The following is a 24,951-nucleotide window of genomic DNA, read 5'->3' as shown; positions in this document are numbered from 1 at the left end:
TCTTTGTAACCTCTTAACTTTGACTGCTCATTTCCATTCAAACTATGCATATTTATAGAATACCTATTATATATAAACCCAATGCTAGTGGATTTCAACCAACATTACTAAGTATTTTTGAGTTCTAGTCCCTGTGCTAGGCTACTTGAATTACTGATGATTTAGATCCATTTATCATTCATTCCACATATACTGAGTGTGTACTCTGTGCAGCCACTGTTCCAGGAGTTGGAAATACATTAACAGTGGAGAAAAAAAATCTGTTTATTGTTTAACTCCACATTGTTTATGGATAAACACAAATAAGTTTGGAGACAAAAAGATCAATGAGGGACACAGACAAATAATTAGACAATTAGGCTCTTTTTCTTCCTCTTTTCCTGAACAATTCCATTCAAAAGCCCTTAAGAGGGGTCAAGCAACTTAACCAGGGAAAGAACTATGACAGCTAAATACAACCTGCAGGGTTTTTTTGTAGCACTGGAATTTTTTCTTTTTTTGGTACCGGGGATGGAACTCGGGTCCTTGCGCTTGCACAGAACGCAGCAAAACCACTAAGCTAAATCCCCGGCCCTGTAGTACTGGAATTTGAACTAAGGGGAAGTTCATTTATTTTGAAACAGAGCCTTGCTAAGTTGCCTAAGCTAACCTCAAACTTGTGATCCTCCTGCCTTAGCCTCCTGAGTAGCTGGGACTACAGGTGTGTGTCACTGTGCCTTGCAACACATGATTCTTGACAGGTTCATTTTGCTATAAAACTCATACTGGGACAATTGGTGAACTTAAATGGGGTGTGAGGATTATATGGCAGTAATGTCAACGTTAATTCCCTGGTTGTGATGGCTGTATTGTAGTTATTTAGAGAAAGTCTGTGTAAGTCAACTTTCTATTACTGTATCAAAATATCCAAGATAATCAACTTATAAAGAGGAAAAATGTATCTGGGTTCATAGTTTTGGAGGTTTCAGTACATGACCAACTGGCCTCACTGGTCTAAGGCTATGGAGAGGCAGCACATCAAGGTGGGAGCATGTGCCGGAGCAAAGCCAGGAACTAAAAGAGAAAGGGCATGTCCCTCAGTGACCTAAAGATCTCTACTGGGCTCTTCTTAAAGTTTCTACCACCTCTCAACAGTTGGAGGAGCAAACCTTTAATGCTTGGAGTACATTTAAGATCCAAATGATAGCTGTCCTTGTCCATAGAAAATACTTTAGTCTTATGGGGTAAATAGGGAATCAGGTCGACAATTTAAATGGTTCAGGACAAACAGTTCTTTGCACTGTACTTGCAATAATTCTGTAAGTCTGACAGTGGGTAATTAGAAAAGTGTGACAAGTTCTAGGCAAAAGGGCATGAAGATGTTAGGGTTATCAGGAAGATCCTGGATACTTAGGGAGTAGGTTCTTAAAGGGAGCAATTTGGAGAACAGAGATGAATCAATCTTGAGCAGTACAGCTTTGGACAAGAGGGTCTTGGGCCTGGGTCCATGCTTAAAGACCCTGCTTTCAGCCAAGTGGGGGTACCACTTTCCTATTATCCCAGCCCTCAGGAGGTTGAGGCAGGATTGTGAATTTGAGGCCAGCCTGGGGCCACACAGAGATCTTGTCTCAAAACGAAACAAAACCCAAACAAAAGTCGTGCTTTTTGCCCTTTTCCTACTCTGATGGGTCCCAAAGGGGAAAAATGGCTGTTGAATCCTCAGGGACAAAGAAGTGAAATGGCACTTGGATGATAAGCAGACCAAGGAAGAGAGCAGCACTCAGAGAACTGAAGGGAAAGACAGGTTTATTCCCTAGCTAGTGGGCCCAGTGGAAGTCACCTTCCAGAGTCTGAGCCTCCTTTCTCTGTTTGTTCTCATATTTATCTCTTCTTTAGCTGGGGTGTGGGCGCAAGCAGAATTTTACAGAAGCAGAACTTAGCAAAGGGTAGGGAGGTGGAGATAAATGTTGTTTTACAGTTTATCTTTAAAACACAGGGAGGTAGGCAGCTGTGTTTCAGCAGTTCATCTTCCGGGCACAGTGACCTTCATGGGTTTAGTAGGAGGGGCAAGCTTTAGACTGTCAGCCTTGAGATCGTCAATCTCTGCTCTTTTGTTTTGTCCATTTCAGAAGGACATGTCCATCAGCTAGGTCTCACCCTTCTAACCGCCCCTTCTTCCGCTCTCGCTGCCTGAGTGCTTTGAAATTGCTGAGCCTCTACACCTGGTCCATCCTTTCCCGGTTGCACAGGTGTATGGATGCCTCAGTTGGAGGAGGGATCGTGCCGGGTAGCTGTGGCCAAAACCTGGACTGAAGGGTTGAGTGCTCACGTGTGGAAATGAGAGACCCTACCAGCGAGCAGCTCTGCACCAGCTGCCACAGTCACCTGGAGATCCTGTCAGAGAATTCTAAATTTCAACTTGGCTTTTTTTAGGTCTTAGGGAGGTATTTTTGTCAGGGTAGAAGAGAAAGATGATGCTTTACAGATAAGAAAGCTCCGAGAAAAGCTGAGCTGGTCCTAGAACCTGGAAGGAAGCTCCCCTGCCGCCATCCCAACCTCCTAGGGCAGAGAAGGTGAGCCTCGTGGGGGCCAAAAGCACCCCCCCCCCACCGTGGAAATGAGAAGACATGTAAACAAGCCTCAAAAACAGACTTCTGGATCACCTACAGCAGCCCCAAAGGGAAACTAGATGGAACAATCTGATACTCAACCACCTAGACTCTCTGAACTGGCAACAAAAGAGGATCTGGGAAAAATGAAATCAGAAATAATTACTCAGATAACAGCAAAGATTTTGCTCATGGTGCAAGACATGATTAATAAATCTAGAGAGGACATGATAAAAAAATAGAGGATCTGAGGAACATGATGGAATCCCAACATAGGAAACAAATGGAATCCATAAAACAGATGCAAACAGATTTCCAGGAGATTAAAATCTCCATCGAAAGTCTGTGCAGCAGAATGAACCAATGTGAGGACAGAATTTCAGATATAGAAGATAAGATTGCAATTAGTGACCAGGAAAAGAAAAATTGCTTTAAAATTGTAAAGGAACATGAGAAATCAATTCAGCAGCTGCTAGACGATGCAAAGAAGAATAACATAAGACTGATTGGAGTCAGTGAAGAAAGAGGAGAGAGTGCAGATGACATAAAAAACCTGTTCACAGAAGTGATGGCAGAAAACTTCCCAAGGAGGGGAAAAGAACTTGACATACAGATAAGTGAGGCATATAGGACTCCAAATAGCCTTGATCAAAAAAAAAATCTACACATAGGCATATAATAGTTAGGATTCCAGAAATCCAACAGAACAAAATTCTATGAGCAGTGAGAGAAAAGAAACAAATCACATACAAAGGAAAGCCCATCAGAATCACAGCAGACTTCTTAATGCAAACTCTCAAGGCAAGAAGAGCTTGGAGTGATGTATTTCAAGCCCTAAAGGAAAACAGCCTCCAACCCAGATTGATGTACCCTGCAAAACCCAGATTGATGTACCCTTCAAAATTGATGGAGAAATAAGATACTTTCATGATAAAGAGCACCGCAGGAACTTCATGAATACCAAACAGGCACTCCAAAAAATTTTAGACAATACCCTAGGAAAAGACAATGAGGATCACAACCCCAGGAAACCTAGCAGAATGGATCCATTGGGCATGACAAATTAAACACAAAGGGGGAGAATCCAACAAAAAGAAAAAGTCATGACAAGGCTTTTAAAACTTTTGACTTCATCTCCCTAATGAGTGTATAATTCAATCTTATTATTGTACTGATTAGTATTTTTCTGATTCTAGACTTGCATATCATTCCTTGTGCTATACTGGCTATTTATCATCTTCTTATGTCTACTTTTTAATTGGATTGTCTATTAATGAGCTCTAAGAATTCTTTATATATTCTGGTCATAGGTTATATGCATTGTAAATATGGTCTGTTTAAGGACTACTTTTCATTTTAATGATGTCATTGAAAGTTCTAAATTTTGATGGAATCTCATTTATCAATTTTTTTTATGCATCATGTTTTTTGTATCCTAGGTAGTTCTTGCCTCCCCTGAATTCATAAATATTTTCCCTTATAATTTCTTCTTAAAGTTTTATACTTTTAGGCTTTCTTATTTAGGTTCATAGATCCCTTCAAGTTATTTTCATGTATGGAAAAAAAAGGTTGAGGTTAATTTTTTATATACGGATACCAGGTGTTCTAGTGCTGTTTGCTGAAAACACTATCTCTTCCTTGGCTCTTGAATTGAGTTCATATTCTGTAAAATGCTAATGTTAAATAATCTTTCAAAACTCAGTGGACCATATATGTGTGGTTCTATTTCTAGATTCTCTGTTTTATTCAAATGATCTATATGTCTTTCCTTACACCAACACTGCCTTGATTACTATAGCTTTAGAAGTCTTAAAAGTAGGTACTAAACGTCTTCCAACACTGTTTTTGTTTTTGTTTTTCTTTTTGTTTTTAACTTTTCTAGGTCTTTTGTACTCCTACATAATTTTTAAATTTCAATATCCAATTCTTCATTTATAGCAAGTATACACAGACCTGAATTTTTATATATACCTTGTGTTTTCTAATCCTGCTAAATTCGAGTACAAGTTCTAGGGGCTCCTAGAGATTTCTTAGTATTTTCTCTGTAGATGATCATTTCATCTACATATAAAGATTTTGCTTCTGCCGTGCCAATCCTATCCTAGTTGTGTCATTTTATTGCCAGGCTATTTTGGTGGGGACTAGGTTTCAAAGTTTAATAGACAGATAAGAGTAAGCATATCTGGCCTTGTTCCCCACCTTAAGGAGAAAGCATTGTATCTTCTCCATTCATATAAGATGTTCTCTGGAAGTATGGAGTACATGTCTTTAAGCTGTTGAGAAGGTTCTGTTCTACTTCTAGTCTCCTGATAGCTTTTACCATGAACAGCTGTAGAATTTAGTCCAATACTTTTTCTCCAACTAGTGACAGGATCATATGGCTTTTTCCTTTCCTCTGTTAAAATGATGACTTTTGGGGGTGGATCTTCCAATGCTGAACCAACACTGCCATCCCTATAACAAAACCACTTTCTACATACTGCCAGATCTGACGTCTACTAGTTTGTTTTGTTAAACAAATTTCTATCTATGCTCATACGTTTTCCTTCTATTATCGTTATCCAGTTTTAGGATTAGCACAATGTTGAGTTCCTAAAATGAGGGGAGAAGTGTTCCTTCTTTTTTCTGCTTTAATTGTTTGATATAATTTATCAGTTAAAATGTTTATGAGCCTGCTGTTGTCATATAGGTAGGTTTTCAAGCTAGGAATATACTTCCTTTAATAGGTGCTACTCAAATTTTATATTTCCTCCAGAGTTAGTTTCATTAATTTGTCTTCCAATGTACTTCTTAGAAGTTGTCAAATTTATTTCAAAAAAGATTTTTGTAATATGCTTTCTATATCCTTTTAAATTCTGTAAAATCTGTGGTAATGTCTCCTAGATCTTGATATTGTAATTTTAAAAATGTACAATTGATATTGTGTAATAGGAAAAAAAGGTCTAAAGGAGCTGGGGAAGTGGGAGGGGTAGAAGAAGGGAAAGAAGGGAAAAGAAAAAATATGAGAAAAGGAAAAAAATGGAAACAAAGTCTTTGCAAATAGGGAAGGGTGGAGGGGGTGAAGGGAGGGCAGGGGAAGGGGGGGGAAGAACCAAGATACTCATGTAATGGTACAAGATCCCAATGATGAATGTAACTGTATTTTATACCTAAAATGTACCAATAAACTTAATGGGAAAAAAAAAGAAAGCTCCACAGGCCACTAAGGCGGAAGGTGCAGGATCTTTTGTTGCTGTGGACTCTATTTCCAATAAACCTGAAAGGCACAGGCAGAGCACTGGGATAATCAGGAGCTAAAACCAGTACAGGCCTGCCAGGAGGGATGGCGGTGCCTTGTGGGCGGAGACCTCGACTCTACGCCTGGAGGGGGTGGGACGGAGAGTGGGCAGGACCGGCGTGCCCCGGGCGTAGGGGGCGGGGACGCGCATACGCGTGCTCTGGCAGGGGCCCGGTGAGACCACACCTCTTCCGGTTCGCAGTATTTGCTGGGAACACGCGTGTTGAGAGGTCTGTTGGTGGTGGTGCTCTTACCTTCTAAGCTTAAAGGTTTAGGCATTCGAAATGGCGGCAGAGGTATTACCCAGCGCGAGGTGGCAGTACTGTGGGGAGCCGGAGGAGAGCCAGAGAGCTGTACTGGGTAAAGAATGAGGCCCTGGAGCCGAATTTCCCTTAATCCTCTCCCGCTCTGTCTGGGTACCTCTGCAGTCCTTCCGCCCCGCGTCAAGTCTCCTGCCTACCTGGGAATGGACCCCCTTGTCTCCACCACCCCTGTCTTCCAAACTGGACCAGGACTTACTTCAGCCCCGCCTTGAGCTTCCCTGTCTTTCCCGGTGACACTCCATTTCCTCCCCACCGTACCTTCTATGTCCTTCTGCTGTCATTTAATTCTTGGGCTGTTGTCTTACAGTCCAATTCTCCAATGGGAAGCTGCAGAATCCAGGCAACCTGCGCTTCACTTTGTACAGCAGCACTGACTCCACAAATCCCAGGAAGAGGAGTCAGCGGATCCTGGTAAGTGCCGCAGTTGCATATTGATTCCACTCTCCAGATCTCCGGAGGCCCCTTTGTAGAGACACATGTGGGAGGGTACAAGGAGAGAAAAAGGGTAGCAGCAAATGGATCTTGGAATAACCTCCTCCGAGACCCAGCAGCTTAGGGGTGAGGATAGGCTCCATGCAAGTTTAAGATTTTTGACGAAGTGATGACTTTTCAACATGTTGTTTTTTTTTTTTTGGTACCGGGGATCGAACTCAGGACCTTGCGCTTTCGAGGCAGACGCGGTGCCACTGAGCTAAATCTCTGGCCCTCAACATGCATTTCTTGAACACCTATTGTATCCTACTCAGTAGGCTACTGAGGAAACAGCAAAAACACACCTGGCTCTACTCTTAGGGGCTTCATACTCCTAATGCAGGGTTTTCAGCCTTGGAACTCTTGATGTTTTGAGTTTGATAATTTCTTGTTGTGGGCAGCAATCTTATGCATCACAGGATGTAGCATCTCAGGGCTCTACCCGCTAGATACTAGTGGGACTACAGTGAATTTCCCTGTGTTGAGAACCTCTGCCCTGAAGAGTTGAGTACTGTCTGTGAGGACTCTCATGCAGTGGACAAAGCTCAGAGTCTGAGGGAAGGAGAATGCAGGACAGGTGAGCTCAGTGAGAACAGAGGTCTCTGCCAGAGTGCCTTCCTGGTGCAAGGTGCACTGGAGCTGAGCCTTGAAGCATGGGGGAGGTTTTGACAGCCAAGGTTTGATGTTCCAAGTGGAGAGGACAGGAAGGACAAAGGCAGGGAAGAGGAAAAGCTTGGCTGTGACTGGGAAGTGAATCAACAATTTCCAGCAGTCCTGGGGTGAAGAGCAGTCATTGGAAAAGTAGGCAAAGATCAAGAAGAGCTTGGGCAAAGAAGTTGCTTGCAGAATCACTTTGGGTCATATATGTTGAGTCCTGTGGTGCAACGCCCCCCTCAAACTTTCCTTACCAGTTAGGAGCCAGCACTACCTGTGAGCTTTCCTTTCAAAAACCTTTCTGCCTTTCTCTCAGAGATACTCCAGATTCCTGTACAGATAGCGGGACTAGACCATTTCCTAGAGGGTTTCTAGTGCTAATCCACTGTTATCCTGGATTCTAAAGCTTTTTCAAATGTAGAGAAGACACAATGCTTAATACCTTTCAACACTGGTTGTTAATGGAGTACCCTCCCTCTACATTTTAGGCAGCTGAAACAGACAGACTTTCCTACATTGGAAACAATTTTGGGACTGGAGCCCTCAAGTGTAACACTCTGTGCAGGTAATGATGGGGGAAGAGGCAATGGGAAGGGTGATGGGGGGAGGTCAGTGGTGGGGCACTGACATTGCTGTTCTCAGCATTTAAAGCTTGCAGTTGCCATCTAGTTTTGTCTGTGATTGAGTGACTTTGGGCAACTCAGCCCTTCACTGACCCCTGGTTTCCTCTGTATAATGAAGATTGTCTAGCTTGAGCAGTCTAAGGGACTGAGGTCTGAGGGAGGGTGTGAGGCAGACAGGGCCCCTTTGATGATACCAACAGTGAAGCACAAATAAGGCCTTCTCAGAGCCCCTGCTGGCTGTGCCCTGATAGAAGGCAGACTGATGTGTAAGTGCTTACAATTTAATACTGTATCATCCCCTTGTAAAGATGCTCTATTTTGGAATGGTAGTCTCTCCTCATTATTTGCCTCCAGATTTAATGCACAGCCAGATGTGGTGGCTCACCCCTGTAATTCCAGCACTTGGGAGGCCTAGGCAGGAGGACCACCACAAGTTTGAGGCCAGCCTGGGCTACATAGCAAGACCTTGTCTCAAAAAAAAAAAAAAATTGGGGCCGGGAATTTAGCTCAGTGGTTTTGCCGCCTGCTGCGTAAGCACAGGGACCCAAGTTCAATCTCTGGTACCAAAAAAAAAAAAAAATTGGTGCATAGTAAATTCTAGTGTAATTGTAGATTCTTATGCCTCAGAAGAGTTTCTCTATACACCAGTGAGTCCAGATGTGATTGGCTACCAGAACTGCCAGGCAGCCTTTTATTCCAGATCCACCTCATATCTCTTTTCCCTCTCCATGCAGAGGATTGCTGCTGAAAGGGATTATAGTTACTCTGAGCAAGTCACTGCATTCCTCAGGTTGTTGAGACAGAAGGAAGGTTGTGGAAAAAGGAAGTTGTATAAACAATACCTTGAACAGTCCATTTGTATTTTTTCTTTATCAGGCACTTTGTGGGAATTTTGAACAAGACCTCTGGTCAAATGGAAGTATATGATGCTGAATTGTTCAACATGCAGCCATTGTTTGCAGGTAGGTCTCAGTTACTGTGAAAACTTAATCATACTGTATTGTTTGGGTTTGCTGAATGAGTTAATTTTAAGTTTTTGGTATGTAAAGCACATTTTGTAATTATTTCTACAAGGATGCCTTTCTGCCAGTTTTATTTTGTTTCCAGGATAGGGATTAAACCCAGGGCCCTGTGCATGCTAGGAAAATGCTCTACCATTGAGCTACATCCCCAACCTTCTTTTTTAAATTTAATTAATTTATTTTTTTGATTTTGTGAGACAGGGTCTCACTATGTAGTTCATCCTGGCCTTGAACTCACTATGCAGCCCAGGCTGGCCTCTAACTCATGGCAGTCCTCCTGCCTCAGCCTCCTGAGTGCTGGGGTTACAGGCGAAAACCACTGCGCCGGACTTTGTTATTATATTTTCAGACATTGTCTCACTAAGTTGCTCAGGCTGTCTTGAACTTGCTGTCCTCCTGTTTCACTCTTGCCTGGCTCAGTTTTTTGTTATTTTTGTTTTTGAACTTTTAAATTTAGGAAGTTTTTTTGATGACCTACTATGCCCCAAGCACCAAGCTATAGGCTGAGAATGGCAAGTAGGTAAGCAAGACAGACACAGATCCTGTTTCCACACTGTTTACAGGTGTAAAATCAGAAACCAACCATTAAAGGAAGTTAAACAATGATCACTGTAGAATGTTGCAGGACTTATCTCATAGGTAATTGTTTTCCATCTAAGGCCTTTCTTAATTCTTAAATGTTTTCCAGGTGGAAGTTTTAGAATCTCTGGTAGGTGAAGGAAATTCCTCATGGGATGGAGAGTAATTTTCCTGTTGATGAAAAGTCTCTACACTGTCGAATTTGGGGAAGATCTATTTTTTTTTCTCTAATCAAGTGAAGTTACATTGCTTCTCTTCTTCATCATCTTAGAATGCACAGTGTTAGATCTGCAATTATAAGTAACATCAGACTTCAAGCCCCTGGCTTTCTACTCCTCAAAGCCCAAATCCTCAGTGATGCCCTTAAGTGCTAAGAACCCTGAGAGGGAGGGTGATAGGGAAGATAAGCTCATGAGGATCACTGTGAATCTGTGGTACCTTCAAAGGTATTAGTTTTGCCTTTCTTTAAGCAGTGGTTCCATTCCTTTGAGAATCTGCTAAGACCTGTGTGTTGGATACTTTTCTCTCATTGCTGAGACAAAACACAACACGCAAAGTTAGAGAGGAAGGTGTTTATTTGGCTTAAAGTATGTAGAGATTTCAGTTCATAATCAGCTGGCTCAAAGGCAAAGATGGCAAACAGGAATCGCAGAGGAGAAACAACATAGTGTGCACAAGGTAGCAAAGGTAACAAGGGAAACAGTTCATGGTGGTGGAAGACAGCAAAAAGCAGCAAGGGAGAGATCTTCACCCATCTTTCTCCCTGTATTATCCCATCCAGACTACTGGGATTAGGGTGGTGCTAAATCACTCTCTGATCTGTAGTGGTTTAGTAATCACACCCCTTAATCCCAGCATTACACATTCGAGATTTAGCCATCTCTGCTCAAATGAGGCTCTGGGGGGACATCCACACTGAAACTGTAACAACCTGGATTGACTTTCCAGAAACATATATACAAAAATATATATGAGATTTTACACAATTTTAAAGGAATCTTGAGAGTTGATGCCCATCTCTAAATTTCCTATAGTTTGTAGGGTCAAAGTTAAGAAATACCCAAAGTAGGGCTGGGGATGTAGCTCAGTGGTGCCATGCCTGCCTGACAAGTGCAAGGTCCTGAGTTCTATCCCCGGTAATGGAGGTAGGGGGAAGGAGAGGGAATTACCCACTTCATAAACGAATACAATTACATTTAAATTACTCTTCAAATGTTCTTTTGAATCCTAAGGAGGCAGGAAAAATTGAACACACTTTTGTTTCAGAATATAAAATTTGTCGATAATGGTTTATTCTAACTAGCAAGCGCACATGGATGCGTGGACACACATACATTAATCTTGGGTCTTGTCCTAAACACTCTATTGCTTATTTCATAAGTCCTGCTATTCCTTTTGTACTGGTGATAAAACTGGCACAGAGGTCAGATGACTCGGGTGCACTGCTGATTTAATGCCTTGTGATAGAAGATCACTCCAAAGCTTGTGCTCTTGTCCACTAGACTGTACTGCCCCTTATTCGAGGGGTTTGTGGAAGATTGGAGAGTATTGTGTAAGAAATACACACCTCATGTTAATGCCTGTTTTCAAGTGTTACTAGGAGAAAAAAACTATGGAAACGGCTAAGGGCTTGGTTTCTCACCCTATCTCTGCCTCTGCCTGGTGAATTCACCTGGGCAAGTCCTTTCATCTGGAGGCCTCACTTTTTCTTTTTCAGACAATGAAGAGTTGGACTAGATGACTCCTTCATTTGACTCATTCTGTTCTACAGTTCTCTTAACTGTGTACTATAGCTACATATTAATTGTTCACAGTACACATTCATGTTAGGCTCAGGGAACTTCTGTAATAAAGAAATCTGTTTTTCTTAGATTACTTGTAAAAACATAAATTTTAAACATTATTAATATTTGTAGGCCTTACAAAGCCAGGCATAGTGGCGTACTGTTACAGTTCTGGCTCCTCAGAGGCAGGAGGCTGAGGCAGGAGAATCAAGGGATCCCATGGGTTTGAGACCAGCCTGGGGAACAGTGAGACCCTGTCTCAAAAACAAAACAAAAACTATCTATCTGTATATATTACAGTTTGCCTTTTTTCCTCTTCTCTGTGTTTTTCTGTTTTGATAGATGAATCAATTGAGTGTGAACCCACATTGGAGAGTCAGACCAAAACTTTCAGAGAAAAGGTGAGTATGACAGAATTACAATGTAGGGGGCATGGCAGTTCCTTCTGGGCCTCAGGTTTCTCCATCAGCACAAAGAGCTGGTTGGACTCCAGCCTCCTGGTGCTCTCAGCTCCTTCACTCTGATTCTGTGGAGAGTCTGCAGAGGCCTCTTGGTCTCACAGTACAAACCTGCTCCTATCTGGGCAGCTGAATGCAGTTCTGTGCCAGTGTTTGGAACTTGTTCTCTGGGCTGATAAGGTATAGCATAACACTTGTTTTTGGGATTTGGTCCAAGATTTAGAAAATATTGGTTGTGTCTGGAAACTTTCCCATTAAAACACATTAAACTTTAGAATGTTTAATATAGAAGGTTCCTACAAAGATCATTTCACCCCAGGATTGCACATTGATCGAATTTGCAGTGGTTCCTGGAGCACTGTAGTGAGAAGAGCTGTGAGACTACTGTGGCTCAGGGAGAAACAGTAAATGATCTGTTAGCAATGTCTGTTAGGGAGCTAGGATGAGAGAATGGTAAGCTATGCACCACAGATTTACCAATCCTAATTCTATCAAGTCTTCATTTTACTGATGGAAAAGCCATTGTCTTGTAAATGGCCCTTTACAGTTTATAAAGTAAGCCTGTCAAATCTGTTAATATCCTTCGATGTGTACAACAGTCCTATGAAGTACAGTAGCTAGGTATGATAGGAATGACTCAACTCAACTTAGAAGTGAGGTGATGATGGCTTGGGGAGCCTAGAGTTTCCTTGTACTTTTTTTTTTCCCGGTCCCGAGGATTGAGCTCAGGACCTTGTGCTTGCCAGGTAGGTGCAGCGCCACTGCGCTAAATCCCTGGCCCTCCTTGTAGTTCTGTAGCTAGGAATAGCAGTGCCCGCCCAGACTGTCCCCACTAATTAGATTTGTCTCTTGCACAGATGGATTCTTGCATTGAAGCCTTTGGTACCACCAAACAGAAACGAGCTCTGAACGCCAGGAAAATGAACAAAGTTGGCAGTGAGTCTTTGAATCTAGCAGTAGCTAAAGCTGCAGAGGAGATCATTGATACAAAGGGTGTGGAAGGTAAGCAGCTGGGATTGTGGTAAGAATCTGCCCACAAAGACAGCTTTCTCTTCCTTTGAGATCTTTTGCCAGCCTCCCAGATTTGAAGTGATGGGGTTGAGGCTGGATTCCTTCCTGCTGTTTGCTGCAGGCCTTCTCATGGACAGTCTCAGGAAGCAGTAAGAAGCACCCATGTGGTGCTGCTCTCTGTGGCATACAATCAAGTGGAGGAGACAGGCAAGGAACTGATATGTCTGCCCTGTCCCTGACGCAGGGTTATAGCCTGCAGGGCACAGAGGAAGGAGAAGGTCTCTTGTCTCTGAGTCCCAGGAGGCTTTAGTCAGAAAGGCTGATGTGATGATGAAACTGAGCCTCCAGAGGTGGCATTTCACTTTGGGGTTAGTGGGTCTTTTTCTGATCATTGACAGTTTGCATATTTAGTCATATTATTTTAAAATTATTGTGCAAATACATTAAAAGAACATTAGTGAAAGTTTAAGAATGGTATTCTATAAATTTTAAGAAAATCTGTATCCAGTGATTACTGTATATAAATGTTTAAATACATTTACAGTTTTATGTTTTATTATGTGGTACAGATCTAATGTAATTTTATATTTTCCATGTGATTAGCCAGTTGTTCCCCAACTCCATCCTCAGGATTTAAGAAGTCCTCTTTAGGGCCAGGGATTTAGCTCAGTAATTCTGCCTCCTGCCTTGCAAGCGCAAGGTCCCGAGTTTGATCCCTGGTACCAAAAAAAAATGTCATCTTTAGCATTTTACCACATTCTAAATATTCTATTCCTTGTTCTGATTGGCTATTCTTGGACCAGCACCAGGCTCTTTTAATCACAGTAGCTTTGTTATTGGTTTCTTATCTCATAGGGAAAATTCCTCAAAAATGTATTGGTTATTATAGCATGTGTTTTCTTCCAGGTGATTTTAAGAATTATTTTGTCACGTTACTTTAATTTAAAATCCAATTGAATATAGCTGGGCATGGTGGCGCATACCTATAATCCCAGCACTTGGATGGCTGAGGCTAGAGGATCACTGTGAATTTGAGGCCAGCCTGGGCTACATAGTGAGTTCAAGGCCAGCTTGAACTGCATACCAAGACCCTGACTCAAAAAAACAAAAACAAAACAAAATCCAATTAGGATTAATGTGGAGGAGAATTAACATCTTTATACAATATTGTATTTTCCTATGTAAGAACATTTCTATGTAGGAACCCATTTCAATAGGTCTCTCTGTTTATTCAGACATACTTTAATGTCTAAGTAAATTTAAAAAATTTTCATTAACTTTACTTTCAAGTATTAAAAGACATTTAAAAAAATAATTAAACCATATTCCCAATATTGATTTACCAGGCCACTATTAGAACTTTTCTGTTTTCTTCTCCATTTTTACCTTTATGTGTACTTAATTCTTAACTTTTATCTTTTTTTTTTTTTAGTACCTGGGATCAAACTCAGGACCTTGCACTTGCACTTTCAAGGCAGGTGGTGACACCACTGAGCTAAATCCCCCATCCCTTGTGTACTAAATTCTTACATTATCATTCTTGTAGGTTAGTTACAGTTTTATATTCTGATTTTTTTTCCAGTCAAAATGGGTGGCGAAATTTTTTGCAGGTTAAGCCATTAAAGGCCATTTTAAGTATCTCTCATTTTATTTTATTTTATTAATTTAATTTTTTATTTTTTGTGATACTGGGGATTGAATCCAGGTCCTCACACATGCTGTGCAAACACTCTCCCATTGAGTTACATTCCGAACCCTCTCACTTGTATCTTCTCTCATATTGTACTATAAATGTTTATTAGCATGTCTGTCTCTCCCAACTTCACTGCCAGTTACTTGCCAGGAATCATGCTGTATCTGCCTTCTCCTGGGCCTAGCAGTCCTGAGCATCAGCCTAGAGGAGAGTTTGGGGTACCTTGGCAGAATCATTCAGATTTAGTGTTTCTGTGCCAATTGTGGTCTCAACTGCATAGGTTGAGAAGAGTGTTGGGGAACGCGAAACCAAACAAGGTGAAACTAACACTAACTTTTCTCTTTACTAAAAGCACTGGTCAGTGATGCCATCAAAGATGACTTGCAAGATGACTCCCTTTACCTTCCTCCCTGCTATGCTGATGCAGCCAAGCCTGAAGATGTGTATAAATTTGAAGACAGTATCCTTTTTGTGGTAGAAAAGCTGCATTACTTCATATCATGATGCTTTTGTACAGCCAGACTCTCCAAGGGTGTCCTTCATCCTGTGACATTCACAAAAGCAATATCTAATCCTTTGCACTTCTCACTAGCTGAGACACCCACCCCTGGGATGCAGAACATTCCTTAAAACGTACCAAATGCCTACAGCTCAGCCCTTTAGGGATCACTTGCCACAAAGTCAAAATACAACTTTTGAATTGGCTAATGCTAATAGTTTAGGACAGACTGATTTTGTAAAAGGAAGAGTTGAAACATAGAATTTTATTACTTAATGGGTCTGGTTAGATGAAAATTGTCATAATGGCTTTGCAATAAGAAAGAGAAAGCAGGGAAGTCCAAGCAGGAAACAAGCACTGGGCTAGAGTCTGAGAAGTTGGCTCTCACACTCTGCCCTGTTAGATTGTGTGAGTCCCTTCCCCCGCTGTGAGCTGTACCTTTCCTATCTGAAATGAGGTCACTATAAGATGAGCTAGCTTGTTGGATGTTTTCATTTTGGAGAGATTGTTTTCTTGAGCTGAAACTAGTTTTATCCCCTGTGGAGTATGATGCTCTTGGGGGCCCGTCTGAAGCTTTCAGGAAGGTGACATCAGAAGAGATATTAAAAATGATTGACGAGAACAGGTACTCCCACTTGGGCAGATGGGGACCCTGGGGAGTGATGTTGGGTACCAACAGGAGTCAGACATAAAGTGTGGGACCTTAGGGTTCAGTGAAGAGGTATCTATGAATGAGCCAATGTTTTCTTGACACTGGGCTCCCAGGAACTGTGGGTGAGTTCAAGGGAGGGAGTTGGCTTCTGACTGGAACCTGCAGCTGCCCAGAGGGTGGTGAGGCTAGAGCTGGGGACCAGTTAGCCCTTGTACCCCCAGGGTTATACTGGGGCTGATTGTCAGTGGCAGTGTCCAAATGGTGGCCTGGGAATGGGTGCCCACTGAAGTGCTGGCTTCTCTGTAATGATATTCTGGGCAAGTTTTTATAAAGTTAAATTTACATATCTTAAATATCATGTAATGTAATTCAGAGATTATTTCCTCTTCCCTTTTTTGCCATTAAAACTTTTTTTTATGATAATGGTAGAATTTTTTCCTTCTGAATTTTTTCTTTTAATAATTTCATCTTGAGAAAATATATTATTAGTTTTGTTTTGTTTTGTTTTTTGGTACTGGGGATCGAAATCAGTGCCTTGCACTTGCAAGGCAGGTGGTGGAACCACTGTGCTAAATCCCTGGCCAGAAAATAAAAACTTGCCAATCTTAAATCGAGTCTCCTAATTTTTAGAAGATTTACTGGTCAGTGAAATCCAAAGCATTGAAAAAATGAGATTTTTTTCTCTACAAAGTCCATTTCCAAAAAAGGATGCATTACTGGTTCTTGTTTTGCTGTGATTAAGATTCAAGGGCAGGAACAAGCTCTGGGCTAGAAATCTGGTGTACTGTGTGGTCTTCCGTTTAAGCTTTAATTTTTCTGTTTGTAAAATGAGGATGCTATGAGATAATTATTTTTTTCATTAAGTTTATTGGTACATTTTAGGTATAAAATACAGTTACATTCATCATTGGGATCTTGTACCATTACATGAGTATCTTGGTTCTTATTTACTATGAGATAATTTTGAAGAGCCTTTATATCTCTGCAAGTCCAGGATCTTGATGGTAGTAGAACAGTACATAAAAATAATAGGTAATTCTCTCACTTTGTGCCACGTACTTTTGTGGTTGCTTTATTTGCAGTGTCTCTTTTAATACAGAAAAAGTCAAGGTTGAGGGTGCTATCATCGCTCTTTATTTATAAATGAAGAAGCCAGGGCATAGACATGTAAAGAAACTTGGCTCAAGCCATTGATAGCAGAGAGGGTACGTAAATCCAGTCAGTTTGACTCTAGAGCTTACGCTAACCCAGCAGTCTATAAACCGTGGCCTATGAGCTGAGTCTGGCCTGCTGCCTATAAATAAAAAGAATATAAGTAAAGTTTTATTGAAATACAGCCCCATTAACTCACATAAGTAATGTCTCTGGCTGCTTTTGCACTACAGTACAGAGATTAGTAGTTCCAAGAGTCTGTATGCCCACAAAGCCTAACATATTTTCCATCTGGCTCATTACAGCCCCTTGCACTAAACTATAGCCTTCCTTTTATAAGAATTGTATCTGTATGGGGGAGGAAGGGAAGTATCTCTGTTCTCATTGTGAGAGAGGTGATTCCTGACAAAGCTTGTCTTTACCTTGACATTCCTTTCTTTCGTTCCTTGTTTCAGCCACTGCCTCTTTGTCATAGAAGCATTGAAGTCTTTGCCATCAAATGAGGAGAGCAGAGATCACCAGGCCCGGTGTATATGGTTTCTAGATACCCTCATCAAATTTCGAGCTCAGAAAGTGATAAAGCGGAAAAGTAAGTCCATGATAGACATTTTATTGTAGTTACTTCCAGTCTGTTATTTGTCAGTAATTCTAGATCATTTCTAAAGAGAAAAGAAAACAGATATGTCTGCCCAAGCCTTAATTTTTAACTGTACAGCAGAGCAATTCCTGGCGGTGCTGCTGATAGTTGGAGGACTCACCAGTCTCTGCTCTCCTGTCTGGATCTCTATTTCCTCTTCTGGAAATGGAGACAGGTTGGATTGTGTGATTGCTCAGGGGCTTCCAGAGCTAATTAACATTTCACTAATTCTGTTCTGCCTTAGGCAAAGTACAGTATGCAGGTCTAATAAAATGAAAATGTTAAGGGACTAATTAGAAAAAACATTAGTTATGTAGGAAGAAAAAATTGGCTTTACATGTGAAGGTTCGAGGCTGGTTTGTGTTGTGTCAGTTTTAGAAGACAGGGTCCATTTCTCATGGTAATCCCAATCTCACCGTATGTGGCAGTCACACATCCATCAAGAACTGCAAACCCAACAGGAGGGGTATGCCCAAGGGTCTGTATTCCTGTTTGCAGTGTTTGTTTCATTTTTATTTTCACATTTTAGTTTACCTTCCTCTCTTCTTGGGCTTCCTTCCATAACCTGTTTTGTTTTCTAGTGCCTTATTTAATTCTCTGTCCTTAGGCCTCACCAGAGTCTGTTCTCTCTGTCTTCTCAAGGCCCCATCATGAACATTTCTTGTGCATGTCTGATCAGCATGCTGAAGCACACATGAGCATATTTTCATTTTAAAGTGGCTGTTCTGCATCTTGGGACCCTGTTTCTCTGACTCTGTGGTTGTGTTCATCACCGTGGCCCAGCTCTTGACCTCTTCCTAGCTCATGGATGAGGCATGGCTTGAGGGTTTTTCAAGAAAATGGTCAAATACTGCTTTGTGTTGTAGGTGCCCTGGGGCCTGGAATCCCCCACATCATCAACACAAAACTGCTGAAGCACTTCACCTGCTTGACTTACAATAATGGCAGGTCAGGCGGGTAGATTTCTGGGGTTTTTGCCTATGGAGAAGAAAGCAAGTGTGGGGTGGGAGTGAGTAGTTGGGGCTTGGGTGCAATTCTGTGACCATGGGTACACAGTGCTGAAAAAATTGCTGCCATGTGGCAAGGTTCTGGGGTCAACTAAATTGAAGACATGCTATGAATTATGTACTCTATCCTTGGAAAAGTTCACTTTATCTTTTTAGAATATTAAAAGCCATGGGAAGTCCTGCAATAAAGACTTATTTCACTTTACATACTTCTTTTGAGGAGCCCCTCCTAATATCCCACAGACTAGTGTCCTGTGGAATGACAGTATCGCAGGAAAGGGCAGGGCAGTGTGATGACTTTGGGGAGAGAACCCCACACAGCACCCTGGGATTCTTTCCTTTGCTTGCAGTGTGTTCCCTGCTCCTGGAAGTAGTAGTAGCTGAGTTTGGGGTGACTTTTCCAGATAACCCAACTGAGAAGGCAGGGACAGGCTTAGAGGGCCCTCCTCACCAGTGCAGTGCTCCAGCACCGCCTGGGGAAAGTAGACACAGTTTTCTTTGTCCACTCAGAGGGAAATGTTGGGGTTGGCTCCCTGCTCACTATGTGAAGCTTGTGCACTTTGGAAGGAATAAGGAATGTTGCTCAAATTCCTTTCCTTTCCCCAAGTTGGGAAGACATTTGTATGCAAAAGGAATGGGTTTGGATGTTCTTACTTTGTTTTTAGAATTTATTTCTTTACTGCTGCTGATTTTTTACAGTTTACGGAATATAATTTCAAATTCTATGAAAGCAAAGATCACTGCATATGTGATCATACTTGCCTTACACATGAATGACTTCCAGATTGACCTGACAGTGTTACAGCGAGACTTGAAACTCAGTGAGAAAAGGTGAGCACACAGAACAAAAAGCTTCATGCATGGTGCTTGATGTATTTCTTGTACCACTGGAAAGCATGAGGCACCATTGATGGGGGTAGGGGTGTTTCATATGGGAAAAGCATGGGACCAGAGGACAATTTTCAGTGAGTGAATGAATGGCTAGATGTTAGTGAGTGCCTTCTGTTAGGCACCATATTAAATTTTTCAATGTTACTTAATTAATTTTAATTTTAATTCTCTAAACAGTGGAGGAACTGAAGTCCAGAAAAGTAATGACTTTTGCAAGGTCTCATTCTGAGAGAGAAGTTGCTAGGCTTCAGAACCTGAGCTTTTCCATAGCATTCTGTTTGTGAATAACAGAGCAGCCTCTGTTCTCTGAATTGGTGCCTCTGAAGAGAGGAATTCTACATGGTAATGAGGGGTGAGCTTAGAGGTGGAGTACAGAACCCACTCAGCTTAGCAGGCAGAGTCTTAAGAGTTGATGGAATGGGCCCAGGCCAGGTGTTCAAGGCAAGGTGGAGCTGCTGGTTAGCAGGGATGCCACATTTGTGTTTCTCTGACTGGATGGGGATAGCTGGTAAAACCTTTCAGGCTCCTTCCAGCCTTGCTAGAGATTTATACAGGACGGGGCAGAGCCCCTCAGGATCCTTTTATCAGTGGATGAGAGGGATCTGATATGCAAGCCCCAGATTGTATTTTTATTTATCTATTTATTTATTTTGTGAGACAGGGTCTCACTATGTAGTTCATCCTGGCCTTAAACTCACTATATAGCCCAGGGTGACCTTGAACTCAGGGCAATCTTCCTGCCTCAACCTCCCAAGTGCTGTGATTACAGGCATGAGCCACCATGTGAGGCTCCCAGATTGTATTCTATGAGGGCCTCTGTACTTTACAGCAGTCAGGGAGGGTTTATTCTGAGGGCTCTCCATAAAACTGTTGCCATAGGCAGTGAAATTGAAAAATAAAAGTGAACAAGAGTTAGGACCCTGTCAAATTTTATAGCAAGTGCTTAATATAGATTTTATAGTTTAATTATAGGTGGTAAAGATAATTATTAAGATCTAGGGAACCTGGTTTTCCATCACCTGAGTGGATATTTTGATAGCAGCACATTAAATTGTATGTCTGTTAGCTCTGGGGGAGGGAGTGGAAGCATCCTGTCTGCCCCTCTGCTTGGGGTTTGTTACTGCGAGCCAGTTTGGGGATTCTCTCTTCATGGCCTGGAGCATGAATGTGCTGCTCCCTCTTGCCAAACCTCCCTAAATGGATCTCTCTATTTGTTCTGCTTGTTTCTTCCTAGGATGATTGAGATAGCGAAAGCCATGAGGTTGAAGATCTCTAAAAGAAAGATGTCATTGGCACCTGGCAGGGAAGAGGATCACAGGCTGGGCACTCTGTCCATCCCACTGCCTCCAGCTCAGACCTCAAACCAGTCAAAGCGGAAGAAGATGTAACTATATGTATGCTCTCCATGCAGCCATTTTGGCCACCTCATAGCCACTGCTTGAAAAGGAAATGAAAGGAGGCTTGCCTCAGCAGGAGTATAGAGCCAGAAGCCAGCATCCCAGTCATGCCTGTTTTATGTAGAAATATAAAGTGATGGCCAGACTGGACTTCATCTCCCTCTAGTGTCACTGTGATCATAAGTGGCAGATGTTTCTTGTGTTCACATGTGTGGGGATTTGGGACAGTGGGGTCTGGGAAGTCAGAAGATTTCACCAGGCTGAACCCTGAGCCACACCTACTGGATGGTTTATAAAGAGTCTGGAAGGGCCAGTGAAGTAGGTGTGAGGAGGATCTAGCAAAGCAGGGGTGAGAAAAGGAGGCTTCCAGCTTTGTCAGGAGCTATGGGTCACCAGTAGGAGGGGGTTGTCAGGACAAGCTACTTATAGCCTGTTTTAATAAGATGGAGCCAAGTCAGGTAGTGATAATCCTAGTTTTTCTCCCTGGCTAAGGTTACATATAGGGGAAGATTCCGGTCAGCCAAGTAGACCAAAGATGAATACAATAGAAAGCATTGATGGTCAATCCAGTGCCTTCACCTGCTCTTTGGATGCAGGCTTTGCTAGCAGGACAACTGGCAGTGAGGTTCCTGGGTTGCTGAGGGAGCTGTGGATAGAGGCTAGGCTGTCTATCCCCACAATACCAAAGTATTACCTGGCTATCATTCTGAAAGCAAGGAGTTCAAGGCAAAAAGAAGTATATCAGAAGCACATTATGAGTCAGAACATTGCAGATTAGATGTGGTACCCAAAGGAAGATGAAGATGCTTACAAGAAATAGTTCTCTCAGTACTGAAAGAGGTGTAACTCCAGATATGAGGGGAGCTGTATGAGGAAGCTGATGTTGCTCCATGAGAATCTAGTCTATGAGAAGCTCAAGAGAGAAAAATTAAAAAGGCATGAAAGTGTCCCAAAATGTCCTTTGCTCAGAGGGAAGATGGGGTATCTCAAAAGAGGGCAAGTGTCTTCAGAGGTCAGGAGCAGGCTGCTGAGAGCTAAACCAGACAACAGTTTTCTATGAAGATTTTTCAGACAAAACTTGGCAAAAACGGGGGAAAAAAGTGAGTACTAGCTAGCTTCTCTGGTAATCTATAGATATGGCAAAAATGCTAAGATGCTGAGTAATCGAAGTTGGGAAGATGTGTTCCTGGCTCTGAAGACCTTTGCTGACTGTCAAGTGATGTTAGGAAGGGCTGTTACTATTGCTCTTCACAAAGCCCCATGGGGCAAGCAGGACTCACAAACCCTAAATGGCAGAGAACACAGAGACCCTGAGAGATGCAGCCCTTCCAGCTCTGAATCATGGGTTCTGGTGGGAAGAAGCTGACCAGACAGGAGGGTCCTGGGATTTTCCATTTCCCTGAAGAGAAGCAGGGGCACCTCTAGAGAGGGCAGGTCCTGCTGGACCTGCATCTGTCTGTCTGGAAAGCCCACCAGTGCCCAGACCAAAGCAAGACCTCCCACAGTGTCTCCTTTAAAATATAAAACTTTATTTTAGTTACTGAGATTTTCATAAGTTCTTGGTTCACAAAAAAGTCATTTCTTACAAAGTAACAAAGGCAGCATTTTGTACAGCGACTCACATTGAGGCCACCAAACAAGTGCAAAGGACAGTGCTGGGGATGGGAGGGACCAACACTTGTGTCCAAGGTCCTCAGGGGGAAGCCAGAGCCCCTCATTTCCTCTCCCACCCACCGAGCAGAGCAGCACCTAGAGCCTTACACAAAACCAGCCTGGGAAGCCACCTGGCCAGATGCAGAACAGTGACCCCCAGCAGGCTGGTGAAGGCCCTGTGTGAAAGGCCAAGGGGAGGGAGATCATTCAGGCATCCAGCTTCCTCAAGCTGTAGGGCCCCACCCCACCTGGCTCTGGAACCCTGATACATTCACAGTTCGGGTAGGTAAACCCCTGGCCTTTCTCTCCTGACTGAGGCCATTAATCCTACCCCTTAGCTGTGGGCTGGGACCTGGGGACAGAGACATTAAGATGTGACCTTACCTTCAGAGAGTTCACAGGCAAGTGGGTAGGACAGGGTATAGATCCCCAGATAGTTTCAAAACAAGGCAGAAAGTGCTCAGTGCCCTGAGAGAGCAGAGGGAGGGTGACTGAGGCTCAGAGGGGGACAGCACTGTCATCTGGAGTAAGGGAACAGCTATGTAGAAATGGCAGTGTATGAGCTATATTTTGAAGAATGAGTGGGGCCAGCACATGTGGGTGTGGTGAGAGGTGAGCCAGTAAGAGGAAAGTTTGAGCCAAGGCACAGAGTAGGGGACATCACCTATGAGAATATTTTCACATTGAGGGCCCAAGCACCTCCATCTGGACAGGCTGGAGCTGGAGGGGGAGCTGGTTTGGGTATGTGCACATGGGCTCTGAGTCCTGCAGCAGGCACCAAGCTAACTTCTTCCTGAGCTTGGGAGCTCCTTGAAGACAGTGGAGCTTTATGCGTCCCTGAACTGCCCAGTCATGCATCTGCCTGATGCCTGAAGAAAGCCATCTTCTTTACGGCCCTTTTGTTTGTATCATGTCCCCTTGTCCTCCTGGGGACAGCCTTTCAAGAGGGGCTTCCTTTCCCAAGCCGCTTCCTCCCTCACAAGACTGTCTAGGAGAACTGTGTCCTTAAGAAAACAAACTCAAGTGTAGTGCAGTCCTTGGAGGTAGAAGGGGGCCAGGACCAGATAATGGGCCACTTGTGGGTCAGTTATCTACCCCACCCCAATCACTAACGTCCCTCAGAAGCAAATTGTCTTCCCTGAGAAGAGTCAGGGTTTGGTATGTGTAAAATGAGGTTCCCTGTAACTCAAAATCCTGACCCCAAAGTTTCACATATTTGAGTTTCCCCAACTCTTCATAATCTACAGTTGCTAGAATGACTAGAAGTCCCCCAACTTTTGTGCCCTTTTCTCCTTGAGAAATGTTTCCAAGTTCCTTTCTGCTTAGGATTTTGGAGCTGAAAGGTTTTGGAGGTACCTTGTTCTGAGTGCCCAGGAGGTCTGGGACTTGTTTTTCCAAGAGGAGGCCAAGTAAGAGGAGGGAGGGACTGGGAGTCTTCTCAGGCACTACTTCCATCCCTTAGCTCTTCTGAGCCTAAGGCAGGTCTGCAACCTTACAGGATGGTGCAGAAGATGCTGCGGTTGCTGTGGTAACCACCTTCCACACGAGCTGTGATCCTGGTTGCCATGGCTGTCACTTTCTGCCCACTGTGGGCTGCAGATGGGCCCCTGAGAGAGCTTTCAAGATGAGGCCGTGCTGGTGGGTTCACCAGACGCCACGTATCAGACCTGGAGGTACAAAAGGAAAGCCAGTGAACTCTGGGAGTCTAGTGCATTTACTGAATTCCCTGCACAATCTCGTGTGGTTCCAGATCACTGGATCTCTGTTCAAAGCTGGGTATAGATTTTGTCTTCTGAATGTGACGGCCCAGAGAGATGAAAGGGTAAAGGTCCTGCATCTTAAGTCCAGCTCTGCCTCCAATTCTGCGTGGAACCTCAGACAGTTTCCTTTTATGGGCCTTAATTTCCCCACTTTTGTTTTTGTCTTGTGGTCTGGGGATAGACTCCAGGGCCTTGTGCATTCTAGGCAAGTGCTCTACCACTGAGTTAAACCTCCAGCCAATCGCCCCATGTGTAAATAGGAATCTGGAACTGCTCAGTGGCTTTCTTCTTTTCACTTTTCTCCTTTTTTCAACAGTGTGACAATGTTCATAGAAGATTTATTCATAATCACCCAAAAGTACAAACTACCTAAACACCTTTCAGCTGATGAATGGGCAGACAAACTGCTATATCCATACATGGAAATTACTCTGGAATAAAAAGGAATAAGTGACTTAACAAGCAATGTCACAGATGAATCTTGAATGTATTAGGCTGAGTGAAAGAATCAGACTCAAAAGACTTTGAGCCTGGTGTGGTGGTGCACACCAGCACTTTGAGAGGCTGAGGCAGGAAGATTCCAAGTTTGAGCTCAGCTCGGGCAACTCAGCAATTTAGACCCTGTCTCAAAATTTTAAAAAGGCTGGGGATGGGGCTCAGCACAAAGAGCCTGGATTCAATCCCCAGGGTCGTAAAACCACCACCAACAACATAAAGCTATTTTTACTGAGTGTGGCAATCATTACGTAGAAAATGGCAGTCCATCAAAGGCTTTTGACTGGATGTAGCATGACCAGAGCTCTTGTTTAGAAAGGTTATC

The 24,951-nt window shown here is 42.9% G+C and overlaps 2 protein-coding genes across 5 annotated transcripts in view; one reads left to right on the top strand and one right to left on the bottom strand.

Annotated features, from left to right (window-relative positions):
* Positions 1–6,039: 6,039 nt before the first annotated feature.
* On the top strand, positions 6,040–22,258 carry Polr1e (RNA polymerase I subunit E). Of its 2 annotated transcripts, XM_013069176.3 has the most exons (13): positions 6,040–6,225; positions 6,496–6,599; positions 7,802–7,878; positions 8,813–8,898; positions 9,647–9,667; positions 11,664–11,722; positions 12,637–12,781; positions 14,836–14,943; positions 15,511–15,607; positions 17,242–17,375; positions 18,290–18,371; positions 19,130–19,261; positions 20,556–22,258. In XM_013069176.3, the coding sequence occupies exons 1-13, from the start codon at positions 6,150–6,152 to the stop codon at positions 20,707–20,709; spliced, it is 1,275 nt and encodes a 424-aa protein (XP_012924630.1). In that variant the 5' UTR covers positions 6,040–6,149; the 3' UTR covers positions 20,710–22,258. The 2 variants fall into 2 exon arrangements, with proteins under 2 accessions (XP_012924630.1, XP_004874640.1); XM_004874583.3 differs by lacking the exon at positions 9,647–9,667.
* Fbxo10 (F-box protein 10) overlaps positions 22,228–24,951 on the bottom strand; it is a 50,266-nt gene continuing 47,542 nt past the window's right edge. For all 3 annotated transcript variants that reach the window (XM_004874582.3, XM_004874580.4, XM_004874581.3), the window contains one exon: positions 22,228–24,038. In XM_004874582.3, coding sequence (XP_004874639.1) covers positions 23,864–24,038 — 175 coding nt within the window. In that variant the 3' untranslated portion in view covers positions 22,228–23,863. The remainder of the gene's footprint in view (positions 24,039–24,951) is intronic.

Source organism: Heterocephalus glaber, unplaced genomic scaffold, assembly GCF_053883595.1.
Source record: "Heterocephalus glaber isolate CG9 unplaced genomic scaffold, H.glaber_assembly_v1.0 deba00001481, whole genome shotgun sequence".
Classification (NCBI taxonomy): Eukaryota; Metazoa; Chordata; class Mammalia; order Rodentia; family Bathyergidae; genus Heterocephalus; species Heterocephalus glaber.
Note: the sequence above shows the minus strand (reverse complement) of the source record. Positions and strands in the feature narration are given on the sequence as shown.